Source organism: Chenopodium album, chromosome 27 (genome assembly GCF_948465745.1).
Source record: "Chenopodium album chromosome 27, dcCheAlbu1.1, whole genome shotgun sequence".
NCBI classification, from domain to species: domain Eukaryota; kingdom Viridiplantae; phylum Streptophyta; class Magnoliopsida; order Caryophyllales; family Amaranthaceae; genus Chenopodium; species Chenopodium album.
The window spans coordinates 472,213-492,867 of NC_137860.1; the positions used below are offsets into that span (position 1 = coordinate 472,213).

At 33.5% G+C, this 20,655-nt stretch overlaps 3 protein-coding genes across 3 annotated transcripts; 2 read left to right on the forward strand and 1 right to left on the reverse strand.

Annotated features, from left to right (window-relative positions):
• The first annotated feature begins 832 nt into the window (after positions 1-832).
• LOC145619246 (transcription factor SRM1-like) lies at positions 833-9,104 on the forward strand. The gene is made up of 3 exons (XM_081673898.1): positions 833-1,044; positions 2,750-3,509; positions 8,170-9,104. Exons 2-3 carry the CDS (start codon positions 3,121-3,123, stop codon positions 8,669-8,671), a joined length of 891 nt encoding a protein of 296 aa, XP_081530024.1. The 5' UTR covers positions 833-1,044; positions 2,750-3,120; the 3' UTR covers positions 8,672-9,104.
• Positions 9,105-10,187: 1,083 nt separating this feature from the next.
• LOC145621248 (GEM-like protein 4) lies at positions 10,188-11,575 on the reverse strand. The gene is made up of 3 exons (XM_081675988.1): positions 11,235-11,575; positions 10,851-11,080; positions 10,188-10,741 (listed from the first exon to the last, which is right to left on the reverse strand). Exons 1-3 carry the CDS (start codon positions 11,449-11,451, stop codon positions 10,544-10,546), a joined length of 645 nt encoding a protein of 214 aa, XP_081532114.1. The 5' UTR covers positions 11,452-11,575; the 3' UTR covers positions 10,188-10,543.
• Positions 11,576-17,309: 5,734 nt separating this feature from the next.
• LOC145621378 (GEM-like protein 4) lies at positions 17,310-18,419 on the forward strand. Its single transcript, XM_081676108.1, has 3 exons — positions 17,310-17,584; positions 17,689-17,936; positions 18,051-18,419. Exons 1-3 carry the CDS (start codon positions 17,386-17,388, stop codon positions 18,225-18,227), a joined length of 624 nt encoding a protein of 207 aa, XP_081532234.1. The 5' UTR covers positions 17,310-17,385; the 3' UTR covers positions 18,228-18,419.
• The last annotated feature ends 2,236 nt before the right edge of the window (positions 18,420-20,655 follow it).

Below are 20,655 nucleotides of genomic sequence, written 5' to 3' on the forward strand. Positions count from 1 at the left end.
ACAAGGCCGTCTCAACTGTTTAGAAGGCCTTATATTACTCCAATATTTATGTTGGGCCTCTCACACTATTTCCGTTATATATTATGTGTAACAAATGTTGTTATTTTTTTTAATTTTTAATTTTAATTTGTCATTTTATTTTATTTTTCTCTTGATCACATGTGTTTCTACCCTTTTCTCTTTTTTAACACTCACAAATAACATTTTTCTTAGGAGTTGGTGTAATCTCATTAGTTTAAAATGAAGGTAGTAAATGAAGTATTCAATCAGCATGGTAGTAGACTAGTAGTATTTTGTGATAAAAACTCATTGAGTATTTTTATTGACATGAAATGATTTTCAAGTGGGAAGATAAATAAGTATTTAAAAAAAAAAAGTCACAATGACTATTTGTTGACTACTCTATAATATTCAAGATAGAGGAAAAAGAATAAGGCAAGTAAGGATGTAAACTCAACATTAAAGAGTAATTTTTGTTAAATACAAATGGATCGTGTTAATTGAAACACTTTGAAAGGAAAACCGAAGCGTGTAACACAATGTACTTTGTATTTCATTTAATGAAATTCCAAGTAAAAATAACAATTTTTTTTCACCCGAAGTAAAAATAGCATAAGTGTGGACTAAAGTTTGACAAAAAAATCTTAATTATAATGAGGATTGGTGGGGTCATATGATTCCTAAATTAGTTAAATAAGTAATGAAATGGATAAGAAAATATCTTAGTATTTGTTAATTCCTAAATTATCTACTTAATGATTGATTGATTAAGTTAACCAAGTATTAAAAAAGGATCATCTACCAAATTATCCAAACCGCCGCGATACTTCCTCATTTCTAGAGAGAGAAAGTTTGAGAGAGAAAGTTTGAGAATCATTTGAGCAAGCAGTCTACTCACAGAGAAAGAGAGAGTCAAAAGATAGAGAAAGTTCAATTGTTGTCGTAGTTCAATTTTATATGGTGATTTTGGGTCCTAAATTCCTGAATTTGACCAATTGCAGATTAAGAAGAACGAATGATTCAAGGGAAGTTTGATTCTTCAAGGTAATACCCAGATTATAATTTTTTAATACCCTAATTAAAAAATTGTATTTTTGTTCTAGGGATTGATTTAGCTTGAAGCAATTGTTTGAATTTATGCCTCATTATTAATTTTTTCTGCAATTGAATGCATATATTAATTGAAATGCTTCTATTTAATTTCTGTTTTAATGGGTGTGTAATTTCAATTAGAATTATAGGTTAGAAATGATGAGTAGCAATGATTATAAGCTACTGTTGCTTAAATCTTAATAAATCCTCGATTAGTCGGAGTCGAGTAGGCTCTAGATTACCGAGTACGCTCCGTAGTTGTATATTGTGGGTCACTCTCATCATGTTGATGTTGAAATATTGAATTAATGGAGGAAGGATGAAAGATGCCAGTGATTGCCCCTCTTCTTTAGGCAACTTGGAGGCCCTTTAATTATTATAAATTTATGTAGGTGCAAAGAACCCCAGAAAAAAAGTCCTAATTATGTAAATTAATTGTCTTTTTCTTCACACAAGGTGAGTGAAATTGAGGTTGGAGGTGTAAATGAGCAAATGCAAGTAGGGTATTGCTGGGACCAACTTAGCTGACCCCATCTCATCTTCTGCAATTTGGATAAATCCATCTACATCATTCATCATTTCCATTATTTGCCTACTTCCTTGTAATTTCCTAATTTTGAAATAAATTTTTGATTTTTTCTTTTTTATTTATACCTACTAAATCGGTTTATAATTTATATAGGAGTTAGTTTTTATTTTTAATATTATTTTTTTTCATTTTTTTTTTGAGGTGGGGGTTTTTTGCTTTCTAGATGCTTTCCTAAATTGGTTATATTGTTAGGGCTGGCAAAATATCTAACAATTTATTGCTATCTTTGTATGCTCTTTTCCTGCCAACTTTGCAATAATCTTTGTGTTTGTTTTCTATTTTTGATGTTGGAGGTTTTGCTCCAATTTTGTTTTGGTTTTTCATACTGTCAGATGCTTGGTTTAATTCTTTAGAGTTATCATTAGCATTATATGTGTGCACAAGGGGAATTTAAAAGGGAAGATGTAAGAATAAGAAAGGTGTCGGTTGAGTTGTCATGTTATGATATTGATTCCGCCGTTTCGATATTTCAAAACAGTAATGCTATAATTTAGAAAGCTGAACAAGAAAAGGAGATTAAAGTTGGGGATTATGTGTCTTTTTGCCTAAAGGTAGATTTTGAATTAGGAAAAGATAAAAGTTTGACTCACTTTTATTGTTTGAATATTGTTCACCTTCAATCCTGAACTAAATTTACCAAACATAAAAAATTTACTGAAAGAAAGGGATAGAAACCATCAAAATCACAGTAGAAGGAGTGAAAGACTAGTAAGTTTGTTGTGGGCCTGTGGCTGTAAGTTCTGTCTTTGTCAAGTAGGAATTGGTGGTTGTAAACAGAAATGGCAATTTGAGTGATATTTTTATTTGTATGAATCTATCAACCACCAATTAGGCTATTAGCTTCTCTGTTTTGTATGATTTGTTTCTCTACAGGCAGCAATCCATTGCCCTAATTGTGTGTAGCCTTTTTTTTTATTCATTCAAGTTCTGTTTTATTTGAGTGAGCTTGACACCATCTATTTCTTAATATCCACCTGTCAAATCTTGCATACATGATTTCATGAGTGTTGCTCTTGAGATATTTTTTTTGAGGCGTAACTAAATATGGTTTTTGCTTTTAATAAATAGGTCCGCATTTCACATGACTCCAATTGTTGAGTTATAGTTCAGTCACCTTTCATTCCACTCCCTCTTTGTTCGGGATTTCGTAAAACTGATTGGAGGTAGCCGCTAGTCACTCACCGCCTCACCGGTCAGCTCTAGTTTTTTTTTTAGTCTGCACCTTCCTTGTTTATGAATCTTGTCTGAAACACCTGTATCTCATTGTCCTACATCCTAATTAGTTATTAGTTCGGCCGAAGTAAGTTATATTTTCTTCTGTTTCCTAGTACTGGATCCTGTGCTTTTGAAGCCCACATTGGTCTGACTGTTGCTTCAATTGGCTAAACCTATTCAACTGTACTGGCTGAATGTTTGAGAGTAGATTCAAACTAGGTTAGATGACTGTAGACGAAAAGGGTGATAGCAGTTTTTGGAGTAGAGAGCAGGATAAGGCATTTGAGAATGCAATTGCCACTCATTCTGAGGATTTGGAAGATAATTGGGATAAGATAGCTGCAGATGTGCCTGGGAAGACCGTAGAAGAAGTCAAGAATCACTATGAGCTTCTATTTGAAGATGTAAAGGAGATCGAGGCTGGTCGTGTTCCGTTGCCTTCGTATAGTTCTTCTTCAGAGGGATCTTCAGGAGGTCTTGCTGCTGAAGAAGGTAATGGCGGGAAAAAGGGCCAGTTTGCTAATGCAGGTAGTGAACCCAATCAAGGCAGCAAGGCATCAAAGGCGGATCAGGAACGCCGGAAGGGGATTGCTTGGACAGAGGATGAACACAGGCAAGTTTGCTATCTGATTTTGGTTTGTTTTTAGATTTCTGTTTTATCTACCTGCCTGGCATAAGCAGCTGCTTGCCTGCTTCTATATATATATTATATTTTTTTTCCTGATTATTGGTTTACTTCAGCAAATTGTTTTTCATTAGATGTTTTCATATTTAATTTACTCTTGTGATTTATGAGCGTGTTGTGATGAGGCAAAACTGCAAAAGAGAAAGCAATGTAAACTTCATTTCTCTTCCCCCTTCACATTGAGAAAATGCCAAGTAGGGTTAAGGAATGAAATTGGTTCTGGCTTTTTGCTTATACTAGAATCTTTTGTTTTGCAAAAATAAGACGCGGCAGGTTTTTTTTTTTCAAAATATATAGAATTGGCACTTTTGGCAGTGTCTCACCCGTCTTTTCCATTTCCGAATGAAAGATGCTTATTCATTTAATCTGTATCTAGGTCAGGTCTCTATTTACTTATAAGTCAGGCTTCATTCACAATGAAAAAGTTAATATAGTTTAAGTCCATATATTGGTGCAGAATGTTATTCTATGTATTTGTTCCATTTCTTTCATCAACTGGGACCTGTATGAGCCCTGATGAGTGGGCAATGCACATATATGCACTAATTAAAGGAAGCTAGAGTAAGGATAGTCATTTGTATCATAGAGTAGTTGCTGTTAAAATGAGAACCCAAATCTTTAGTAAGTGGCTCATCACTTAAGCCTGTTGCTGTCACCTGCTATCAATGAATAATTGTTTTATTTTATCAGACATTTAATATCAGTAATGGCTTTTCAACTGTGTCATACTTTGCTAGCCAATTAGGCTGCTTATGTTTAGAATTTTGCAAAATTCACATGTAGTGCAATACGTACTGATTTTTTAATTTTTTTGGGTTGTGGGTATTATTGGGATTTGGGAATGGATGTATGTGAAACTGGCTTAAAGAACAGGCTGAAGAAGGTGTAGCTAGTTGCCCAATTATGTTTACCCCGCTGGACGACTCAGTGGATAATTTTTTGTCTGTTCAAGAACTGGTTCATGAGAGGAGATAAAAGAAAAATCAACTGTAAGGGGAAGATAATAGGAAGTATTAAAGAAGATGGATGGTATTAAGTTAGTGGACTTAGATCTATGTTGGATTATATTGCAGTGAATAGCATTGCATACTAACAAAAAATTTGGAACATGGTGATTTAGTTATGGTTTGGTTGGGTTTGCAATTTGCTTTTACTTCATGATGAAAGTGTGAAGTAACAGAAAGAAATAAGCTTAAGCTGAGTAATGCATTAAACACATAGATAGAATTGACGATTAGGATAAATATAATATATGTATATATTAAAATAGAAAGGAGTTTTTTGGTGATTGTGATTTAGAGGGAGGATGAGAGGATCTAAAGGCTGTAGGTGCTGGAGAACAATGGCCAGAGACAGATGATGGACTGATGGAGAGAATATGTGGCAGATTTGAGATTAGATAGAGGAAGAAGGTCTAATATGCTCGAGTGAGATAGCAAGGTGCTATTTTTACCTTGCTCCCAACAGCTAAACCACCCGCATAATATGAAGAGGTTTCGTTATTATGTTTGAGCATTTGGAAAAAGGATATTTAGCAAGGGTTTAACTGGTGATTCCTCTAATTATTACAATGAAGAGGAAAGATGTCAAGGCTATAGATGTTTGTCAAAATAGGGCGATAAAAACTATTGCAAGGAATCAATATTAGGGGAAGGGTATGTTAGTCATAGCCTATAAGTAGTAGCTTGGGAAATAAGTTAGAGTTTGTTATGAGAGTTTTTCTATAAATAGACCTCATTAGGAGGAGTAATTATCATGTTGAATATTGTGAGGATTCTTATTGGGAGAGAGTGAGCCTCTCGAAAGCTCATATTAGGAGAGCATCCACCTCTCAAAAGTGGAATTATCGTTATATTAGTGTAATTCACATATTATCAATACAATCATCATTTTCAGTCCCTAATTTCTGCCATTGTTAAGCTGTAATCATGCTAGAAACCATGCTAATTCCTAGCAACTATATAGGGTAAGAAACTAGAGTTAACATAAATCTATGCCGTCTATCATAAGAAGCAGTTATATTCAATAGCATGTTAGGGCCTAGGGATAACACATCTTCGCCAATATCTGTAGTGCTTTAGTAACTAATTAACTATGAAGTCCTAATTTCATGGGAATAACTGTTATTCGTTTCTGCTGGGACCAGAATTTTTATTGGTTTTATTACTGTGCAAATATGAATATGGCTCAGTTATCATGTGTAAGACAATATAATTGTTTGGTTGTACATTGTGGCAGCTGTCTCTACTCCCTTCTACATTTGGCTGATCTTGTGAGTAGTGATGTCTTTTTTATGACAAGAACCAAGTCTTTTAGTACATGGCATAATTTCTTCAACATTTGCGTTAAATGTTGTGAGAAGACGTGAGAGTTGGGACTGTCTGGTAAATGCTCCTTGATGTCTCTTGCTCTTCAGTTGCTTGTTTTGCTTGACAAGATGGTAGGGAGCAGAAGCTTACTATTCAAAAAGCTCTCTTCTGAAGCAGTGTTTTGATTGTTCAAGAAAGTTCTTTTAAGATCATGCTTTGTACTAAGTGGATGGTCACACCAACCTTATGGATCTTGGGGACAACTGTGTTGTGTGCTTACATAGTATAAGATAAACTTGTTTCCACGAGGGTTTTGTTTGTGACCATACAGCCATTTTTGATGTTCTAGTGTTCTTATCTGCTGTCAAGTAGTAGGTAGGTCAATTTATTGCTATTCAAATCAAAGGTCTTTCCGTCCTTTGAAACAACCACCTGTAAATGTCTAGGACTACAAGATCCTCTTTGTAGTTGTATAGAGATGGCTATGAATGTCTCCCCCTTCCTCAACTCCATCTGGAGCCTAATTAAAGCACTGGGAAAATGAAAAGGCAGAACCTGACCTTATCTTATATAGCAGTAGTTAATAGCAAAATGTTCGATATTGTACAGGTAGCATTTAAATTGCATACACAACAGAATTAGTCATTATGTTGCCTCTAGTTTGAATCACCAAGATTCCTATTGTGAGAGCTTATTTGGTCATGGTCCATCACTCCATTGCTCTTTACGTCTTTTCCAGATAGTATTATTATAGCTTGGGGTGTCACCATATGGCTTCAAAGAGGATGTACTTTAATTCTCATCAAGGTGTTTTGCTTCCTTATTTGAGCATTGTTAGCTGTGGTGTGACTGTGTGACTATGGATGTTACTGTGTTGTGCCTTAGTGCCTGTGGGCTGGCCAGGCATGGTGGCCTTAGGCCGTGCTGTGTGCTGTCAAGTACAAAGGGTTAGCCCATAGCACAGTATGACCCCACATACCTGTTGTGCCGTGCCTAGGCTTAATTTTTGTGCTTTATCGTACTTTGTTGTGGCATTATGGGAGTTCACTGCCCAAAATTGTGGCCTAGGGATGGCCCAGAACACAAAATGTCTTGCTGGGTCAGACCATGCCTGTCTCGTGGTGTGATTCAGACGGCTGCAGCCCAGTGAGAGCTTTTATTTTGTCATGTATATGCCATGTCCATTTTAGACCATTTGTTTTCAGAATTATTGCGAGTTCTTGTGTCATGTCTCTTTTAGAAGTCTCTATTGTGCGAGTTCTTGTGTCATGTCTCTTTTAGAAGTCTCTATTGTGCGAGTTCTTGTGTCATGTCATGTCTCTTTGATGGTTACAGTTGATTTTCTAACTTAAAAAGTTTTAGTAGCATGTTGCCTTTTTATTTTATAGTCTAATTTGTTGCCTGTCTTAAGCACAGCTGTAACACCTGTAAGTAACATACTCATGGTGCATGGTTGAAGTAATAGGGATCAAGTTCGATGATTTAATTTTGTGCACAAGATCCTCTCTTCTTTTTTTGTTAATTTAGATCATATTGCACAATGCATGTGAATTTGTTGATTGTTTACTGTTATTCTGGAAACTGCTAGAACTTCGTTAAAAAAATATATATATAATACTTTTTAGCGCTGCTCAATTGAGCAATGAAAGTGGAAACTCAAAAATAGAGTTGTTTATGCCTTAAAAGTGTATATTCAAGGGACACACCCATGTGGTTGTATTGTAACACTCCAATGATTCCGATCCATTGTTCGAAGGACTTAGGTGGGGATTGAAGAGTCCTAGGATATTGTATTACTAAAGGAAACTTCAGGATATAATGAAGTTGCTGCTGTTTTCTTTGTGTTAGTTTCATTGTTGGCTTTTGTTGGGTGTTTGGCTATGTTTCTGTTATGAACCTTTTGGTGTACCAGGTGCTTACTACTTATGAGGCCATATGATTTTTTTTTAAAAAAAAGATAAACTGATCTGGGGCAGATTTCATTGGGGTAGCACAGTTTGGCATTTAACTTATTTAGCTGCTAAAAAACTAAGTTGAGGGAAGAACTTTTGCATTATGTCTTATCTATGTATCCAGTTTATAATTTGATATATAGAATAGTGCTTGAACACGAAACATATTTGTGCTACATTTTCTGTTGCCTATGCCTCAGCTATCATTTTACTTTGTATGTTGGTCTCTTAATTTCCATTTTGCTATAGTGGTCTCAGATATATCTTACCTGTTGTATGTTTTGTACTTGGTGTGGTTTTCATTTTGGTGTTATCTTTTGTGAACAGGCTATTTCTTCTTGGCCTAGAAAAATATGGAAAAGGTGATTGGCGGAGTATATCTCGGAACTTTGTGGTGACAAGAACACCGACTCAAGTGGCAAGCCACGCTCAAAAGTATTTCATTAGGTTGAACTCTATGAATAAAGATAGGAGAAGATCGAGCATTCATGATATTACCAATGTGAACTCTGGGGATGTTTCAGCATCCCAGGGGCCAATTACTGGTCAGGCAAATGCACCTGCGTCTGGGACTGCGCCTGGAAAAACTGAAAAACAGGTTGCTCAGCCCCCTGCTGCTCCTTCAGGAGTGGGTATGTATGGCACTCCAACTATTGGTCAACCAATTGGTGGGCCATTGGTTTCTGCTGTTGGGACTCCGGTGAACCTTCCACCTCCTCACATGGCTTATGGTGTGCGGGTACCAGTGCCTGGATCAGTGGTCCCTGGCGCCCCTATGGGCATGGCTCCTTTAACGTATCCAATGCCGCACACCTCTGCTCATAGGTAAGATAATTGATGATCAACTATATTAGATGTACAAATGGAAAGGAAAGAAAAGTTTGCTTTCCCCCATGTTTGGGTGGGCAATGGTTTTTTATTTTCCGAAATGAGTTAGAATATGGTTGCCTTGCCTGGGAATACCAGTTGTACTTGGTCACTCAAAATTATCATTTTTATACAAACCTAAAATAATTCATAGGAAGGTGAAATTATGCAGTCTTCTTTAGTTTGTATAGGCAGCTGTGGTAGGTTATTGCTGCTCTTAGGGGGAACGACATTTTCGTTCCCTAGTTTATTACAAAGATTGTCGTGCTATTATTTAGCAGCTAATTAGTGCAAGTAGTTAGGAGCTTCTCTTAGCCAATGTTCATCTGTGGATTGTTTTTTTAAAAATCCTTTGAGCTGTTTTCATTTAAGATTAAGACCTCTTTCATTTGTAATTGGATTTTTGCAAGCAGTTCTTGTGCTGTGTCTCGCACTACCCGATAACTGCAGAAGAAATGGCTACATGTTGCTATGATAAATGTTTATTTACGCTTTCTTTGGTCTATTTCTCGTTTTGGGATAAGATATGCTACTGCTTGCGTTTTCTGGTTGTTATACTATATGTTTTATTTAGAGAATCATCAAGGACAAATGACATCGACGGAATATGATTTCAAATTTTGAGCATCACTCTTGTGTATTGTGTATAATGATTCAGCACTGACGTGCCGCACCTTTGTTTGTCGTATTGCACTGACTGATGTATATAATTGCGCACATGTGGTCAATTAATATGGCCTGTTATTGTCTTGCTGATCTGGACATGCGCCTCATCTAGAAATTCGCATGAGATTTTACATCAGGCAGTATGTAATCCTGCACTATATGAGTAAGGAAGAATAACGGAATTTTGGGTACTTTACTCAAATTATGCGACAAAATTAAGTGGAAGTTAGGTATTCCTCAAAAGTGTAGCTGAGAAGGCCATCCATATATTTTGGCCAACAATAATTCTTGGATTTATAACTTTGGTTTTCCACAATTTATTTCAATCTGAGGTAAGGTCTGATTTGGTCTAGTCTGATCAATTGTTTTCTATCTAAAATCAGATTATGTGCATACGTCCAAGTATTGACACGGCCGTGTTGACTCTATGGTTCTATCGTACAGCCTTAAATTAATCACTTCAATCCAACATTATGTAGTTGCAATCTGTTGATTAAGATAGAAGATTTATTTTACTCTTGTGAATTATGTAGTTAGTCATTATGTCGCATACTCTGTAAGCATGTCAACACGCATATCCCTTTCTCATACCATTTGTATACCCCGATTTAGAACTTCTCAAATCTCAACACACATCTTTATACTGGGTCATTCTGCTTGTAAGGAGCATGTTTTGCTAGTTTCGGTTTCGTCAGTCACCTAGTTTAACCAACACATATAGTGTAAATTTGTCAATAAACGATTCCATGGCATCGATGTAATTGGATTCTCTACTCTTGGGCATAAAAAAAATGCAAATGCTATGCCAAAAATAAAGTGAACTTAGCTTGTTATTGTAGGATACGACAGTTTGCATCTGTGTTGATACTCTGAAGTCTGTTTAGTTGAAGTAAATTTTACTTCAGTAATCAGAGCTAATTGTTACAGATGGAAATGTTTCGCTCAAGATTGTTAATTCTTAGCTAGGAACTCATTGAAAATATAATGCTTATTCAGAATGAGAAACATAACTAAGGAATAATGTACAAAATTGAATTGCGTGCCATCAAAAACTCGAGGGGAAAAACTTCTTTCCATCTCAGAGAAGTTGATGAGTTAACAGTTACAGAGCTAGTGAACTACTGTCTACACCTAGCTACATCAGAATCCTAGTTAATTAGGAGTATAATTAGCCTGTAGTACTCCTATAAATGTAGCTTTGTGAGACTGCTTGTTGTAAGCATTTCAATGTTTTGTTGTAGTTAACGAATCCCATGAACCAGAACTCAAACTCATCCGCGGTCACTACTTGTAAATACTTTTGTGACGGCTTTTTCATGTCTTCACTTGGATCCCATTTTCCGATCTTCATTAATGGTATTACTATCTGCATATACACGAATAAATCCACATCAATTAAGTTATTCAAGACAACATACATCAGTATTAGTACACAAAATTCAGAGTTAAGTGTTATTAGTTGCCTAATGTAGTACCTTGTAATGGAACCTAAGAGGTTCTCCTGTGGGGGAGGAAACTTTCGCGATTGGCCTGTCACTGCAGAAGGCGAGTTTCTCTGTGGAGATGAAGAGGCGGCCTGCTATCGGACCTGCCGTGGTGTACAAACTACAACGAGAAGCCCTCAACAACCGCTCCCCTTCTCGAAGGCTAAAGATTCTTCTAAACAATTTGTCAACCCCTCCTACTAAGCTTAGCTTTCCTTTCACTGCATAGTTTAAATAGATTGTGAGCAAAAATTAATTATGATCCATATATTATAAATACAGTAATGAAAAATTACAAAATCAAATTAATTTACATTAATAATGCAAGAATGATTTGAACATTTGTGTACGTAAATGTAACATGTGTACACGTACCAAGGTTATTCATCGTGGTAAAAACTGATTCCACTTTACGTTGTTTTGTAGTAACCAACGATTTATCTACTTGGCCTGTAGAAGGTCCAGGCAATAGTTTGAGGGTAGAAGTTTTTCTTGTTTGATCATAACTAATTTTTGACAACCCATTTCGAAGGAGATGATCTCCTAGCATACTCTTCATATGCCTTGACTTAAACGCCTCAGAAGCATTCATTTTAGCTTAATTAGTATCACTAATCGATCTCGATAAATTAATATAAGTAATTTTTTAAGACTATAGAGAAGCTAAGAGCCTAAGATTGTTTAAGGTGATGAAGAGCAAATAGTGTGTATTTTGGTAGTTGATGGTGGGAAGGGAGTTTGTGAAGGTAAGATTGAATCTATTTATAGAGGTTGATTGGAATATCTTTTGAATTAAAATTTAGTGGGAATAAGTCATTAATGACTCAGCAAAAGTAAAAATGACTATAAATGATTCCTTGCTAAGTAAGTTGATGATCCAATTCAACTCTCATGCATTTTTATTTGATTTGCTTTTCATAAAGTGATGACGAATTAATATGTAATCAATTCTATAATTAGAGTTAAAATAAAGTCATCTTTAATTTATGAACCCAACTTCTAGCATTATTGATGCCAAGGAAGTTTATTTAATGTAATCTTATGGCTTTGAAGTTTAAAGAATATTCTCCAATCCTCCAATTAATTCATCCTTATAATAACACCCCCATTCAAAATTATCTATCAAATTGTCATATAAATCAATTTCTTATAATTCACCGTTTATTTTTTAATTAGTTAGTAGTGATGATAAAAAACAATACTCCGTAATCCATATATATGACTATTATATTGAACGGAGAGAGATACATGCTTAGTTTACTTGCATGCAATGTAGCTATACTTAACCACAAAGTTACATTACATTAGGAAAGGTTTTACCCATATCTTATATATTTCGCGGTGGGGTCATGCTAGACACATCTAATGGCTGACCTAAGTATGAATCACTATAAGAAAAAATGATTAAAGATAAATGATAAAGTTAACAAAATGTTAGAAAAAGCTATCGATAATCTAGGTAAGCATGATGTTATTACAATTCTAATTAATTAATTAAACCATGCATAATCAACTTTTTGATGGACCATCTTATATAAGGTAATGTTTATACTAATAATATAGTACTTGTTTCTGCAAGAAAAACAACTTCACATGCATGCCTATGGCCCTAAGCATGCATACACGTAGGCCACAAAAATCAGCTGATCGATCGGATCAGTGTTTTTATAAAAAGTGGATAAGCTAACTTAAACCGCTGATCAAGCTAAGAAGGTGGGTGTGGCATCATAAAGTTGTTCTTCCACCACAAAAAGCTCTATTGCTGATAGATTTATCATACTCAATTAACTGCTTTTACAAACTGTTATTACAAAACAGGGAAAATATAACAGAGGAAATCAAGTGTTGCCTGTTTGCCTAGCTCATTGTACAAGGGATCAAACATGATGACATGGCGCATGAGAGGACGCCTTCTTGAATATGAAATCTTGCCTGAGATCATGTATGTCTTAGCTAACCACATGATTTATGTCGTAAAGAAGGTAATTACGTTACTCGTTTAAGTTATCATTTAATATAAAGTACGAAGTAATTTATATGAACAATTTATATGGTCTATACATACGTTATATGTTGAGTTGTCCGGCTATAAACTCCATAAAAATATTAGGGCCGGGTGCGATCCGCTCTTCATAGACAAACCTGAGATATAAGTGTGCATGTGTTACACAAAACTTTGGTAAAATGGGACATGTATAAACCGATTTTTCAATTGCGTGGAAATAAACCAACAATAATATCGTGTTACAATATATACTAGTATGTAACATACCTACAACATTATGTTACAATACTATTCTCTTCGAAAAATAAAGGTTACAATACTAGAAAGTAACATGATTTTTTGGTACATTATTTCAAATATCGAAATTTTTATATGGACTAAATGCTAATCATCAGTTAGAATTCGGTGCTTAATGCTAAACTAAAGTATGGCTCCATAAAATTAAAGTAACGACTGCTTAGCACTGAAGAATTAATACAACCACCGAAGCCAACTAATTAATTCTTTGCATAATTAATTAATTATCAAAAAAGATATATGCTTCATTCAAAAATTAGCCAATCACACAACAATATCCAACTAAAATTTGCAAGTAATTAATTCCAACAACTCAATCTTAGGTGGGAAGATTATTTCCATAATCTAACAGAATTTGTTTGATTGGACAATAATTTATATTTTGGACGTATATTTCCTCCATCCACAAATTTACATGAGAATATATTCATGCATGTACGATGTATCACTTTTTAGAATAATACTGTCTTTATTTTTTTTTTATTTTTTTTTTTTTTTTGTGGAAATTAAAGAAGATTTGCTATTATTCATGAAAATATATACATGCATATTCTTTCAATGTACATAGGTTACGATCATAATCATTTACTCCATATCTTAAAAAGCATGGTAGGATATCTTCTTTTTCTTTTTAAATTAATCTTTTTGCATTATATAGTTTGTTACTTTTTATGCATAATTTTGCAATAATTCTCAAATGTTATTATTGGCTATAATTTAAATATAATGAATGATTTCCCTAACAATAGGAAGACAAAATTTGATTTGGTTTGACCAACTAAACTGATTGTTTATATAATGATAGCCTACATACTTTTGAGCTGCCATCCCTCCTGGAATAAATTTTGCATCCAATTCGTCTTTCTGTTGTATTAAAATTCTTAAGTGGTTGTATAATTCTTCAATGGTAAGTGTGATGTATATAAGTATATTAGTAAGTTTTTTAAGCTAAAGAATACGAGTACTTTGTATATATTTCATTAATATTTCGATTTATATTCAGCTTAATTAGGAATGTCCATAAAACTTACTACTATATACATCACACTTACCACAAAGGGGAAATATAATCGATATAATATCTCTAAAATCACAGCATATTAATCATGTTAGACACATCTCGTGGCAGACATATGGGTTTTTAAGTGCTACACATAAGAACATGTAACAAATGACAATCATTGAATTTATAGGGACAAGTAAATGTGGTAGAAAAGGTTATGACTTTAGGTAAGCAATTTGATAAATTAGCAAACAAGAAACTTATGCAACCACTAGCTATATCTTAAATTAGCTATATACTTCTTTTTTATGGACAATCTTATTAAGGCAAAGTTTAATAGTGTTGAATTAATTGTTTCTGCATGGAAAAATAAAACATCATCACATGCAAGCATGAAAATTTGATCGATCATAAGTTTACAACAAAAGAGCCTAAGCATCAAAAAGTTGCATTGCCAGCACAAAAGCTTCAGTGCTGATGCTCCAAAAGTATTAAAGATTTACTCACTTTTACCCAACTAACATCCCATAACTGCCTCAACCGCTTCTGATTTTTGATTTTTGTTTGTCAAGAATGTATTAACTTTTATGCCAAAATAGGTGTATAGTAAAACCAACCAAAGCTTTTCTTAGCTTGATTGATTGTTTGTTAACAGAATAAACATGACATATTTTTCCATCTCTATTTGAGTTGGACTAATTGCCTAATAGTAGTTAGACAACTAATAAGAAAAAAAAAATTTGTAAATTTACAATTTTATTTTTTTTTTTTTTTTTGTTGTTGTAATTTGTCGCATTTTGAAAAGTATTATGATCTGTATTGATTCATCAAATTAAGGTCGGCTTCTTTCAATTTAATCTTGAGAGATTCTATGACAAATAGAATCCAACAATTTATGATTTTTTTATTTTTCAAAAAAGTCATGTTAGATATTGCATGTAAAACTCATTTTGATTTTTGGTTTTTAAAAATGTAATTGTTATATACTACCTCCGTCCCCAAATGATAGTCCCTTATGGCCTATTTTTAGTCCCAAATTGATAGTCCCATTTGCTTTTTTCAAGTACCATTAATATCAATTTTTTTATCAAAATTTCCTCCAATTACAACAATATTTGTGCAAATTTAAGTTTCCCATGTAAATTTTGTTTTTCAATGTACTCTTTATTACTTTCTCTCTCTACTAATTTACATACCCAATGTGAATTTATATTTTCAATGTAATTTTACTACTTTTATTTAAGTTTCTTAATTCCCGTGATTTTTGCCCATAAGGGACTATCATTTGGAGACGGAGGGAGTATCTTATAATACTTAACATGAGAAATTTTAATCACAATAAAATTGCATTAAAAGTTGTGCAAAAAAAAAGGAAAAACAAGTGCTGTTTAATACTACTTGTATTAAATTTGTTTTAGTTGAATTAAAGATCCAAGGATGATTTCCTCAAAAAAAAAAAAAAAATCCAAGGATGATGTGATATATACATGTCTAAACATCTCAAAATCAACCAACCAACGTCATTCCTTTCTTCCTAGATAACGTTTTTTCTTCTTCTCTATTCAAATATTCAATTATAAGTTGATCAAAATCTCTTTCATAGTACTGTAAGTCTGTAACTAAGCCTAAATATCAAATAGCTGAGATATACAATCAATAATGTTCGAATTGAAAAAGCTTCAGTGATTGTACAACTAACTATGAAGAGTTTGCTTCCAGACGTTTTACTTCGTAATTAAACATCAAAACCAACAATAATAATGTACAAAAATATGATCAAGAAAAGAGAATACGTACAACCTAGTTATTAGGTTCTTATGATAATGTGAACCAAACAAGACCGTAATTAAGTAATAACATCAATAAGAAGAGGGAACAAGGGAAAAGAGGGAATACTCTATATGTGATTGTAGTTTAATCCGAATCCGAATGTCAAACAAACTTTTGGGTGTTGTGATTTATGAAGCTAAAATTAGAAAACTTTGTTGCATGTGAGTATCCTTAAATTTGAAAGATCTTTTTATCTTAACTATTTATTTTCATGAAGTAATAGATTGCCATCATTGAGACCGAAAAAAAAAAGCACTTTTTCAAAATCCAAAAGTATGTTTTATGACTCAAAAGTTACTACGCATTGCAACGATATGATGCTGATTCAAGCATGAAATGGTGGCCATGTTTTACTAATTCAATTCTATGGTGGCAAAACTTGCCATGCATGAGTCACACTCACACCTCAATCTTGCAAGTTCACACATCAGCAAGAAAGTGAAATATAACTGAAATTAAACGTGTCTAACTAATTCGGATTTGGATATACGTCGACTTTTAAATCAAATTGGGATTAGAAATTAAAAAAAAAAAATGTTCCAAAATTTAACTTGTCAAGTGTTTAGTTAATAAAATAAATACCAAAGAAAATGTTACAATAAATTTAGTACTATTAACGTCATCCACATAAACAAGTGCACCTAAATAGTGCGAAATTTTGGCCTCTAATACTTAAATACATCAATTAATTCGAAGTATGTAAATAATTGAAAGAACCTCTTTCAAAATAATAATGGACAGTAATGTTGATCAAATAATTCAATATAGTAATTTAAGCAATAATATATGAAGTACTACATAGCATTGTTAATTATCTCGACGTACCTTTAATCCTTCTCTAACATACCTTAATTAGTTGCTAATACAAAATTCTTTGATTTTAAGGTAGGTTTAAATTGTACTGTTGGTTTGGCCTTTCAGATTCTTCAAAAGCTTCTTTGCTAATTTGCTTACACAAGCATGCATGGATGGTTTGTGCATCATCATCCTAATCATATATTACTAGTTATGGTTAGACTCGATTAATTAAGTAACCAAAAGAAAGATAATAGGTAAAACTAAAATAAACGAACTAAGGCCAATTTTTCTAAAGTTGAGTTTGGATCTATTTGTTTCCTCTTTACAAAAAGGAACAAAACATCAGAACATGGTATCAACTACCAACTTCTTGAATAAGAAAAATAAATCATAAAATTTTGGATGTTTGTCTAAAAGTTTCAAGATTATTCTATATCCAACTTGCTCCAATTTCTTACTACTAGTATATATATATACACATGCTCATCTTCATTCACCATCATAAACATCCTAAGTGTCCTTCGATTTCAAACTCGAAAAGAGCTTACTGATTGCAAAAAAATTGTTTAACAAGGTCCAATTTTTTACAACAAATGGAAGGAACAGATGCATTCAAATCCTTGAAGTGTATGCTAGGGGATCATGTCCTTAGAATTGAGTCGTCGATAAATGATCAAAACAAACGTGTGAAGTTGTTACCAGCACCATCTAGCCGTATTGCAGATGGGTGTAACTCAAAAAATATGATGCAGGGTAAAAAAGAATCAGTTATCAGCACAATGAACAAGCTCGGTATGTTAATTAAGAACAGAATAAGTTGTGTAAATTCAATAATCAAACTCTTTATGATCGATTTCTAGGACTAAATGTTTGTATATACTGATTTGTTTTAACAGCAAAAGGGAAGCTGAGTTTAGGAGCAAAGATTCTGCAAGTAGGTGGGGTGGAAAAAGTATTCAGACGAATATTTACTGTCAGTGAAGGAGAAAAGCTTCTGAAGGCTTCTCAGTGCCGTTTGTTCACCACAGCCGGAGCTCTTACAGGCCGCCTTTTCATCTCCACAGAAAATCTGGCTTTCTGCAGCGACAAAGCCATTGCTAAGTATTCTTCTCCTTCAGGGGAAACTTGTAGATATCATTACAAGGTAAATCAATTTTACTAACCAAACATATAGTAGTACTGTCTGTCAATCTGTATAATATTGCAGATTGTTCTGTTTTAATGTTGAAACTAAAGTGTATTATTGGTCTTAATGCAGGTTGTAATCCCTCTAAGAAATGTCAAGCAAGCCAACCAAAGTGAAAATGTAAAGAAGCCTTCGAAAAAGTACCTACAAGTTGTCACCAATGATGAGTATGAGTTCTGGTTCGCGGGATTTCTGAATTATAAGAAAACTTTCAAAAGCCTACAACAAGCACTATCCGGGAATCTATGAGGCTTAATTAGATGAGATCAATTGAATGAAAGTTTGACATGGATTAGTAGGAAAATCATTATTTATTTTCCACAATGATCAATGAGGCTAGCTTTCTGTAGATATATATGTATACATGAGTAGCTTTGGAAATGCTGTTTAGGATTACTGAAACATTTTATCTTCAGTAAATGAACCTGTCCATGCAGCAGAATTAAGTACACAAACATTGTATAACTCAAATTTCAGGAACAAGATGGTTTAAACTTTAAAACCGTCTCTGATTTGATGAATTTTACTGAAAAAAATATTATGATTCGTGATTTGATATAGTTATCTTTATGCCTTACAAGATGTGATAAACAGCATATATCTGAGCTCCGAATTGATTTTCATTTTGTGTTACAACTCGATAGAAATCAATAATATCATATCAGAGCACTGAATAATTTTTAAGGTGTAAATGTTCTTATAGATACTCTATTCATGCCTAATCAAAATCAAGGAATTCAGTCGTGTGATTATGAGAATTATATACAAAGAAAGACTCATGGAGTTCATTTGATTTATTTATTCTTGTTTGATATGCTTACTTGCAAATGGAAATACTTACATACTTCGAGGAAAATCAGCACAAGTTTCTTTATAATTTTGTACCCTTCAAGCCTTCACAATATGTATAATACATAGAGCAAAGTTGGTGAAATAGGGGGGGTAGGGGGTGGGGGGAGAATTACTCACGAAGTATGTTTTTATGGAGCAATTACAGTTTCTACCTAGAAATTACGAATGCAACAAAAAAGTACAGCATATAGTCTACATAGAAGAGCTTACAACATGGTGTACCTTAAGGTTGTGTAACAACTACAGTTGGGTTTGTTGCCTTAGGACGTCTAGATATATGGATCCGGAACAAGGTCACATAATAAAGAACTTATAGTTGGTTAGTAGTTACTTAGCTTGACCAAATAGAAATGGACCAGTAGTTGATCATGCAACTAAGGCATCACCAAGTGAAGTGGACGCGCAGAACAGAATAACAGTTTTAAGTACTTGCTGAAGTATTTGGATATGCTAAGTGTTAGTACTCATACATGGGGTAACCTTTAATTTATTCCAAACTGATACTCTTGCTTAGTGCTATGCTGTAATTTATGCTTCTTCCTAGGTTAGTACATACAACATCTTGACTTCTGCACTATTTAAATACAAAATTTGACTATAATTTTGATTAAATATATAAAACAAATGTTGTTATGTAAGATGTCATGACATTTGTTTCAATACATATATTAAGAAAATCATTTATTTTTTCCTAGTAATAAATTTTGTAGAGATGTTAGATGATCAAATTTTAACATTAATTAGTAATATACTAATATATGCATGAAAGTCAAATTGTTAAATGAATAATTGATGCTTAATCTGGATGCTAAAGTTAGCTTATTTTTAATTGATAGTGAAAGATTCAATGGATATCAAATTCCTGATTTTTTGTAAAATAAAATATCAACCTCTTCCTGATATTTTTCCTGTCAATAGACTTTCAGATGACCAGAAGCTGATTCAGCAAACTTTTTGTAGCATGTTAGTATCCTAAATGTTTGGGGAAGCTTTAATTTTAAACCTTTCCAAAGCAAATCTACCTGAAACCAGGCCTAAGGAATATCCTTCATTAGGAAATCAAAGGAAAAAGTAAACTATCCTTGCCCAAAGTATATGATTTCTGACTCAAAAGTTGTTATAGATTGCAATGTTGCTGATTCATGTATGACATAGCTAATGTACATGATTTTTTTAATCTGTCCTGTGACGGCAATCCTCGTGTCACACTCACACCTCAATCCTGCAAGCTTACACTTCAGCAGAATCAACCAAAAACAGAACAACAACATAGATGCGACCAAAAGAATACCAATAAATGGAAGTAATAATGTGTGGAAAATGCTGATCAAGGTATAAATCAACATCAGTTATTAGTAAACTATCAAATCTGTCAGCCAAGTCAGTTTTAAGTTGGCTAAACTCAGATTTGTACAGGTCAATTGTTAGGTCTTTTTTTTAAAAAAAAAAACCGGCTTTGTAACAAGCTGCAGGCCTTACAAAAAATCTGTTCAGCACCATATATTTTTGTACAAGTTCTGTTTTGTACAAAATAATGACCCTTAAGATATTAATTTGGCATTTTTAGTAAAAGCAACATACAGTTTTGTTCATATAAAAACCTCTGTCTACAATACAGTCACAATTAAGAAATATAGTCACAAATCTTGATGTGTTTTGAATCGATCTTTTGATTGTTTATCAAGGAGATAAATTCGGAAACTAACTCTCAAAGCGAGAAATTCCCTGCTTACCTATTTATGCATACAAACATGTTACATTAAATTATCTGAAGTCCACCAACACCACTTGCTAATTTTTATCAACTGTCTCCACTTGTTACTAT